The following is a 9991-nucleotide window of genomic DNA, read 5'->3' as shown; positions in this document are numbered from 1 at the left end:
CCTGATCGTTGATCGATTGGTAGATTTTTCCGCTTCGCCGTCAGCTCCGTCCAAGGATGCGTTCAGAACGGTCCCTTTCCCTGCTCCCACGATAAGCCCATTCCCGCTGGCACGGCGCGGCAGAAACCGCGCGCGGGCTCCTCTGCCTCCCGTTGCCTTATCCAAACCTATATCACGTAGCACAGCCCCACGGGGTCAGAACGATACAAAGCTACCGTGTCACCGTCCGAAAGGTACCGCGTCATCTACTGGCACTGTAGGCGTCATCGATCAGCTAAGCATCTTCTCCTATAGATATATAGCTCCTGCTTTGCTAGCCTGTCAGCATTCAGGAGAGAGTGCGGGACTGAGGCACAAGCTACACAGCCAGTTCCATCAGCTCTTGTTTCCAGCTCGAGAACCTAGGTAGGACTCGTTCATGGGGATGGGCGGAGGAGGTGCCACGGTCTCCCCGCGGCGCGTGGTGGTGGCGGTGGACGAGAGCGAGGAGAGCATGCACGCGCTCTCCTGGTGCCTCTCCAACGTCGTCTCCACCACCGCTGAGGCCGTCGTAGCGCCCCCGCCCGCCGTGGTGCTCGTCCACGCCTGCCCGACGCGTCCGCTCTACTACCCCGTCATCGACGGCGTCGGTGAGCTTCTAGGCGACTTCATCGATCTATCCTCCCCTCCCACACTCACACGGCCCAGCGATGGATACACATATAAACGCTTATGGATTACTCGATCAGTGATGGATGCTGTGAATGTCGCGACCAATGGCAGGGTACGTGCTGACGTCGGAGGTGATGGACAGCATGGACCAGTACATGGCATCTGTGGCTGACACCGTCGTCACCAAAGCCAGGAGCATCTGCACCGCGTTCCCCAACGTTTGTGCTGGGCTTGATAGCTCTCTCGTCTCTCTGTAAGGAAGAACAGGGGATCCGCCCACTCTGTTCACGTGACGGACTAACGCGCGCGCTGCGCATGCGCAGGTGAAGGTGGAGACGTGCGTGGAAAAGGGCGACCCGCGCGACGTGATCTGCAGTGCCGCGGAGAAGGTCGGCGCAGACATGCTGGTGATGGGCACCCGCGGCTACGGCTTCCTGCAGAGGGCGCTGCTGGGGAGCGTCAGCAACCATTGTGTGCAAAAGTGCAAGTGCCCCGTCGTCGTCGTCAAGAGGCCCGACGCCAACCGCGAACCTGCTTGAGGATGAGGCCGTACGCGTGGCACCATGGATTTGCCTCGACGAGTATATATATAGTTATAAAGAAAATGGTTTTGATCCTTGCTTGTATCTTGCTCGGCCATCAGATCATCCATGTATATATATATTTCTGTGATGTTTTCAGTCGTTTTGGTCCTGGTATCTTGCTCCAATTTATTAGCACTGTTACAAAATCGGTTGGCCCAAGAAGTTTAAGATGGATGATTACAAGTTAATCAAGACTCAGGATCGAATATGCATAAAATATCCAATCAGAGGGGATGAATAATTGTAGAAACTAAATTTAAACATTAACTTACTCAAATCAAAACTCGATTAAACTCGGTATTCCACTTGAAACAGATTGTATACGCTCTAGTAAAAACGATGTACAGAAAGATCTTGTGGCCGGATTGCTCTCAAATTTGGTCAGCAGAAACTAGATTCAAATATGAAACTAACCCAATAAGTATTGAGAAATCAGATATGTGGATAAAAAGTTATTCTTAGTCGAAGCAGATTGTGTCAACCAGTATCGAGTAGATCAAAACTTAGTCAAATTGACAAAAAAACTACTCGAGAACAAACCAAATCCACTCGAAATTTTCTCAGATCAAACATGGATATTCTAGCAAGGTTTTGAATGGATTAAACCAAGATGAAACTTCATAGACACATGAAATTAACTGAAAACCAAAACTGAGCATGCAGAATATTGAACAGAGAGAAAATTACGAATCAACAACTCATCAACTTACGAAACTTGATTTTCATTACATAGATGAGTTTAGAAGATGCCTCTCCAAAGCATCCAACAAAGATTTCCACGTAATACCAAAACCGCTCTCTCTCAAGTTTCTCTAACTCTTTGTTGCGTTATGCTGCCCTGTTCTGCACTCTGTTCCAATACAACAGATCTCTCTATTTATAGGGTAACCATACGCACAAACGTGATCGAAACGAACTATAACTTCCTATTGTATTCAATCTGATCTCTATCCTCTTCTAATAACAAGAGGACAAACAACTTCCGCTAATTAAGCTAATTAGCCAACAACTCTTACGTAATCATGCATGCACATCTCCCATGCATATATGCATATACGTAACCAACTCAGAGTCCGTCTTCGACACTTACTCTTCTCTCAAGTCCAGCCACCACATTACTCCCTCGTGCCTACTCCGACTTGAACACGAATTAGTCTTCACGTTCTCACACGACCAGATCACCTCATGCGTCCATCGCGAAGCCTTGTCTCCATATGCATTATTTTCTCAGCTCGAACGTCCCACATGACATCCTCAATCACCACGACCTCAATTCCTCCTGAACCTAGTTGCCGAACCTCAATTCCTCCCTGAACTTAGTTCATTGATCCGTCATCGACCACGTTCGCCTTCGAGCAACACCTGCACATGAATCAAACAACAATCGAGTACGAGCACAAGTCCTTCCCGACTTGACTCAAGATCAGTTCACGCAACACCACGCAAACTCCAAGAAAAACCAACACGCTAATATAAGCATACCCAACTAATGATAACGCATCAAACCAACTATGCTATCCAAGCATATCTTAGTAACTCATGAACATCAACCAAATATCATTATGCTAAATCACTTTGCTCTGCCAATTTCATCAATCGAACCAATTTTTCATCACATGATCTCAAAATGGATGAATGTTCATTCCTTCAATTGCTTGATTTGAAATCCATGGAAGTAGTTGAGCTTGCCAATCATCGACATCTCGAACTCCCTAGACATCATGTTACCAAATTCCTTGCAAAACTCTTTGTTAGTTGAACCAAATATTATATCATCAATATAAATTTGACACAAGAAAAGCTTATTATCAATGATCTTTGTGAACAATATGATATCCACCCTCCCGATCTTGAACCCTTGGTTGATGAGCAAGTCACGTAGGCGTTCGAACCAAGCTCTTAGGGCTTGCTTGAGTCCATAAAGCGTCTTGTGCTACCTATAGACATGATTAGGATATCTAGAATCTTCGAAACTGGGGGGTTGTTCAACATAAACAAGTTCATTGATGAAGCCATTTAAGAGTGCACTCTTCGCATCCATTTCGTAAAGCTTAATGTTATGATGTGAAGCAAATGCAAGAAGGATACGAATAGCCTCAAGCCTTGCCACGGGAGCGAATGTTTTGCCAAAATCCTTGTGCGACGAGTCTTTCCTTATTGCGTACCACCATACCATGTTCATCTTGCTTGTTGCGGAACACCCACTTAGTTCCGATTACATTCTTGTCTTGAGGGCTTTCTTCAAGAATCCATACTTCATTGTGGTTGAAGTTGTTGAGTTCTTCTTACATAGCCATCACCCAATCCAGATCCTTAAGAGCCTCATATACATGTGTGGGTTCCAAACAAGCGACAAATGAGTAATGTTCACAAAAATAAGCATATTGACGAAAGCAAGTTTGCACTCCCCTAGATGGACTTCCAATAATCAAGTCAATTGGGCGATCCTTGGAAATATGTGTATGCTTCACTTGTGGTTCTTGAGGTGTATCTTACGGTGGTGCAACATCTTGAGCTTGAGCTTGAGCTTCCTCTTGAGAGATATGGATATCATGTGATGGAAATGGTTAATCATCCTTGTCCTCATCTTCATCAACTTAAGGTGCCATAGAGGTGTGTGGAATTGAAGTAGAAGGTACATTTTCATCATTCTCCTTAGGCTTGATATCCCCAACTATCATATTCTTTATTGCATCTCTCAATGATTCATCACCTATATCATCATAAGAAACACCTTCTCCTTGGGAGCCATTAGATTCATCAAACTCCACATCACATTTTTCTTCAAGAAGACCGGTGTCATTGTTGAATACTCGATATGCTTTGGAGATTCATAACCAACAAGAAAACCAATATCGCAACGTTTTTCAAGCTTTCCTAGGCATTTTTTTCCTGAAGATAAAATACTTACACTGGAACACCTGTAAGTAAAAGATATTGAGTTTCCTCCCAACGAGAAGCTCATATGATGTCTTCTTCAATAGTCGGTGGAGGTACACTCGATTGGATGCATGACACACCGTGTTGATTGCTTCCGCCCAAAACTTCTCCGGTGTACCATACTCATCCAACATTGCTCTTGCAAGAGTGATCAAGGTCATGTTCTTCCTCTGCACCATGCTATTTTGTTGAGGGGTGCAGGTTGATGAGAACTCATGCTTGACACCTCTATCATCACAAAATTCTTCAATGTATGTGTTCTTAAACTTCGTGCTGTTGTCACTCTAGATCTTCACAAGTGTGGGCTCAAATTCGTTTTGAGCCCTTTTCATGAACTTCTTGAAGATTCCAACGGTCTTGCTCTTGTCATCTAGAAAGAAAGTTCATGAAAAGGGCTTATACAATCATCAACAATGACATGGCAATAGAGATCACTACCAAAACTTTTGTAGGTAGTTGGTCCGAAGAGGTCCATGTGTAGTAGCTCCAATGGTCTTGATGTAGACTTCATGGACTTGTATGAATGTGAGCTTGCAACTTGCTTTCCCACTTAGCAAGCGTTACACAAGTTGTCCTTCTCGAATACAACATTCTTCAAACCAACTAACATTCCATTCTTAACGCCTCTTGAGTTGGCTCATTCTAATGTGTGCAAGACGACGATGCCAAAGCCAACCCATAGATATCTTGGTAAAGAGGTGTGTACTCAAGCTAACTTTATTGGAGGAGAAATCCACAAGATATATATGTACATGTCTAAAGCCTTTAAAGATTAGATCATTATGCTTCTTGCTACTTATGGTAACATCAACATCAATAAATAACCATGTGAAACCTAAATCACATAGTTGAGCTACAGAAACCAAATTAAAGCTAAGCGACTCCACTAAAAGAACATTGGAAATAGAGAGATCATTGGAGATTGCTATCTTACCCAAACCTATCAAATTTGCTTAGAGTTATCACCAAAGGAGACTTTGTCATGATCTCCCATATCATTCTAGTGAGGTGAACATCTTTATATTATCAGTCATATGTTGTGTGCATCCATTATCAAGCACCCAATGCTTGCTATCGGCTTTGTAGTTCACCTACACACATGGATCAAGCTTTTTATTTAGGTACCCAACCAAGTTTGATACCTTTGAAGTGACTCACAAGAGCTTTAGACATCCAAATTTGCCTAGGAAGCTTTCCCTTAGCTTGAATTCCAATGAATTTAGCTATGGCTTTGCCACTTTTAAGTTTATGCAATAGAAAATGGTGATAATTGAAAAGTAGGCTTGTACTTGAAAGGCAAAGTAGGGAGGGTTTAGTAGGAATTGGACACCCCCTGTGTGGTGACCGGTGACTTCACAATGTTGGCAATATAAACCAACTTCCTTGATGAAGCAATTCTTGATCCTGGTGACTTGATGATCTTATCCATCGGGTTAGGGAAGCATCCAAAGCCTCTCTTGTTGTAGTATAATGCATTTTTCATGATAATTTTCTTGTGCTTGTACTCCCCCTTAGTCAACCGAGCCACACATGAATTAAGATTTGCAATCTCCTCTTTGAGTTCTTGCTCTCTTGCATAGTTAGTCAGAATATTATATATTATCACATGAAAAGGAGCATGGTATATCAAGAAGATCATCACAAGAAGTACATGCATTGACCTTAACAACATCAATAGTAGGCAGTTCATTTATGCTAGGATCAATGACATTATAAGCTAACTCAAGTTCTTGATATTTGCATTTCAAGTCAATATGCTCAAGTTTTAGCTTCATGTTACTAGCTTCATGTTTCTTAAGCACATCATTGTATTTAGCAAGCAACTCATCATGATTAGAACTAAGCATAGCATTAGCATTTTTAAGAGACTAGATTTTAGCTTTTTATTTATTGATGATAGTAGCATAGTCATTCATGAGCTTAGATAGATCATTAGGAGAAAGACCATCATCATCACGACTATCATCTTACTCACTACTCACCTTGTTGTTACCTTTTACCATGAGACAAAAAGGTGGTGGAGGTAGAGGTGGATCATCATTGGTGATGGCGAGGCTCACAAAGTTGTTGTCTTTATCATCGCTTGAATCATCACTTGAGCTTTCACCGGAGACCCATTCACCAATAATGTAGGCCTTGCGGCCTCCACCCTTCTTGTTGAAGAGCTTCTTCTTCCTCTTTTCTTGATTATTCTTCTTGTTCTTGTCCTCATTCTCAATTGCATCGATATTCTTAGACTTGTTCTTGTTTCTTTTGTCGGGATGAGGGCAATCATATAATATGTGTCCAAGGTTACCACAATGGTAGCACTTCTTGTTGTCTCCACTATCGGACTTATCAAATTTCTTTGGACAAAATTTGTTCTTCTTGGGATCATAGTTGTAGCCCTTCTTTTGAAACTTAGAGATCATTCTTGTGGTTCTTCTCATGAGGAGAGCAAGCTCGATGTTGGAGTCATCATCACCAACATTATCATCATCTTCATCGCTTTCACTTGATGATGGGAGCTTTATCTTCTTCTTCTTCTTCTTGTCAACCATGTTTGCCTTAAGAGCAAGATTCTTCTTGGATGAAGATTCATAATCTCCAAACAAGAACATCTCATGAGCATATATCTTCCCAAAAGCATCGGTGCTGGTCATATCATTGATGTCCCTTTCATGAAGAAGAGAGATGACAATGTTGTATTACAGCTTGGGAAGCACCATCAAGATCCTACGAATAACATCTCCTTGAGACAATTGAGTGAGTTCAAGATAATTGATTTTTCCACAAGCATATTCTTGCGAGAATACATATCATTACATAACTCATTAGGAAGCATCTTGAATTGATTAAGAGCATTCATAAGCACATGATATCTTTCCTCACGGATTTTCCTAGATCCTTCATGAATTTCATAAAGAGCGGTCCAAATCTCATTTGTGAATTCTTTGCTCCAAACTCTAGAGAAAACATGTTCACTAATTCCCTCAAATATAGCATTCTTAGCCTTAGCATTCACCTAACTTAGTGGTCGGTAAAAAGTTGATCAAATCTAATGGAGGCGGCTAGCCAAACTTCGAGGGAAATAGCCTCAAGATAGCTTGCCATGCGAACTTTCTAATAGACAAAGTTCTTTCCCTCAAAATTTGTCACGCTACTTCCACTCTCTAGGGCCATTGCTATAGGATTTTAACCCTATCAAGAGTACGAGACTCTAATACCAATTGATAGGATCGAATAGCCCAAGAGGAGGGTGAATTGGGCAATTAAAAACATATACCGAAAACTAGAACAAATAGCAACCTTAGCCTTGATGAAAAGAAAATATAACTACACGAACAAGCCAGGAGAATGCAACTAAACAAGCAAGCAAAGTCACTACGAAAATGCGGAATTGAAAGCTTGTAAGAATGTAAATGCTCAAATTAAATTGGGGAATAGTAAAAAAATGGACAAGAGAACACCAAATTTTTTTTTCCTGAGGTATCGAGGAGTTGGAACTCCCCCTAGTCCTCGTTGGAGCATCCAACAAGGATATTGCTCTCCCCTGAGTCACCAAGACTCAAGTGCTCCTTCATAATTACCACTTCTCCATCTCTGAATTAGCGGGCATCAAACCAAGTACATAGCTCTTCCCGGAGCTCTCACAAGAACTTTAAGAGCTCACTGGGACACCACCAATCACCAAAGACCGGCTAAATGTTGCCAACCTCCAAGAGTAACAAGCCAATAGCTTCACCTAACTAAGATCAAGCCTAGACTATAACTAGATGCAGACTTGATACTCTCCAAGCACTAATGATGTCCTTAATATTCAATTAGAGACTTGCAAATCAACTCAAGTGCTCTCTCTTGCTTCTTGATGATACACACAGTGTATGAACTTCTCTAGGACGCGAGAGAGACAAATAAAAATAAGTGGAGGGGTATTTATAGGCTAGAGATCCAGATTATAGCCGTTGCCTAACCACCCACTTTTTCTATTAACACCGAATGATCCGATGAGTATCTCCTTACTCACACCACACAATCTAGTGAGTACAAACTTCCATTGTCACTGTGCCAACTGTCATTAGTCGTTACTATTGAGAAATAGTCCAGTGATATCATCCGGTGAACACTAACCCAACACCGGACCATCATGTGCGTACAAACTAGCTAAATTTACCCGTTGCAACCCTCTCTGGAAAATATGCTCCGGTGATGATTTCATTGCCATCACCGAACTATCCAGCAGGTTAAACTTCTTTTGCCCTCGCAATCTTCTCTAGTGTACACACTTGTCCACCACTGGACTATCCGGTGAGTGAACTCCTTCAAACCAACAGAAACAACCCTCTCTGAAAATATTGCTCCAGTGATCCATTCTTGCCTTCACCAGACCATCTGGTGAGTGAAGTTTGTTCTGCCACAAGAAAATATTCTCTGCAAGAATTGGTCCGGTGTAAACACCATATTCACCGAACCATCCGGTGAACTGAGCTTCAGAATTCTTGCCTTGGAATTGTCTCTTGAATAAATCGTCCGGTGCAGTCATCATTGCATCACCAGATAATTCAGTGCGTTAAACTTAATTTTTCCTAGCAATGCCCCTTTTGCTGAAAATAGACTGGTGTTCTCACCACACTATCACCGAACTATCCGGTGTAACACTTCGAACAATTTTGGCCATGTGTCACCCAGAAAATCATCCGGTGATTACATCACTTTATTCATCAGAGCATCCGATGCATATAGAGTGTTTTCTGTCATGAGATAATCATATGCTCCAGTGAGATAACTTCACATAGATTGGATCATCCAGTGAGGTAAATTTTCTCTGAGCTCGTCCAATTCAAACTTTTTTGAGCTCTAGATTCTCGACATATCAACCATGGGCTTCTATGAGCTACCTAGTGCTAGAATTTCACATGTGTGCATCAAACCAAGTCTAGACTCAATAGGTCAAGCTACTACTCTTAGTATCTCTTTATAGTACGGTCAAAAGATTAAAGAAAAATAACCTATACTACTCTAAGTGTCCTTCATCTCCTTTGTGACAGTTGGAACTAGAAGATCCATAATCTTGATGCACAAGTCCTTTGATCGTCCACATAATTCTCTTAGGGACCAAGAATACCCAATTATCATTGTGAACTAAATTTTTTATTCCCTTCAAAACAAATTGTTAGTCATAATGATACGGTTCTCATTAATCACCGAAACACTTACCACTTACCTAGAGACCTAGATGCTACAATAGCGATGTGGTATCACTATCGGTTCATAAGCCGTGTAGGAAGAATCTGTCATCATGACTTATGAACCGACAGTGATAAAGTGAATCATTGCCGGTTGATGGCCTAAGCCAGCAGTGATGCCTAACTCCATTATCACTATCGACTGAAGCCACCGGCCATCAATGGTAGCAGGACATCATGGCTTGTTGGTATATGAATTGGCAGTGATGGTATGAGCCGGCTATGATGTTTTAAGACAATGTAGATGCAATTAAACCTCATTTATGATATGGAAGATTCAATTAGTAGCTTATGGTTGAAAGTGTCTTTATTACTGATTTTTCATTAGCTATATGTATGAGAATATTTATTTTTGATTTTTAATGAATTAGAAAAATTAGCCATAAAATTAAGATTTATAGCAAGCTCCAATTATATTTTTTTTATATTTTAATTAATTAGCAAGGTCCAATATAAAAACTTTAGGTAAGAGCATATTTATTTTTGATTGTTAATGAATTAGAAAAATTAGCCATGATATTTAGATATGTAGCAATCTCTAATTACATTTTTTATATTTTAATTAATTAGCATGCTCTGATATGAAAACTT

General features: G+C 41.3%; 1 protein-coding gene across 1 annotated transcript; it reads left to right on the top strand.

The window, feature by feature from the left end:
- The first annotated feature begins 320 nt into the window (after window positions 1-320).
- Window positions 321-1331, top strand: LOC133922258 (universal stress protein PHOS34-like). Its single transcript, XM_062367502.1, has 3 exons — window positions 321-629; window positions 763-869; window positions 975-1331. The coding sequence occupies exons 1-3, from the start codon at window positions 419-421 to the stop codon at window positions 1188-1190; spliced, it is 534 nt and encodes a 177-aa protein (XP_062223486.1). The 5' UTR covers window positions 321-418; the 3' UTR covers window positions 1191-1331.
- The last annotated feature ends 8660 nt before the right edge of the window (window positions 1332-9991 follow it).

Source organism: Phragmites australis, chromosome 6, assembly GCF_958298935.1.
Source record: "Phragmites australis chromosome 6, lpPhrAust1.1, whole genome shotgun sequence".
Classification (NCBI taxonomy): domain Eukaryota; kingdom Viridiplantae; phylum Streptophyta; class Magnoliopsida; order Poales; family Poaceae; genus Phragmites; species Phragmites australis.
This window is presented reverse-complemented; position numbering and strand designations above follow the sequence as displayed.

Excerpts from the sequence above, each read along its gene's own strand:
- LOC133922258 (XM_062367502.1), top strand. The coding sequence starts at position 419 with ATGGGGATGGGCGGAGGAGGTGCCACGGTCTCCCCGCGGCGCGTGGTG. Across the intron at positions 630-762 it reads CCCCGTCATCGACGGCGTCG|GGTACGTGCTGACGTCGGAG; the intron begins GTGAGCTTCTAG and ends GACCAATGGCAG. Across the intron at positions 870-974 it reads TCTGCACCGCGTTCCCCAAC|GTGAAGGTGGAGACGTGCGT; the intron begins GTTTGTGCTGGG and ends GCGCATGCGCAG.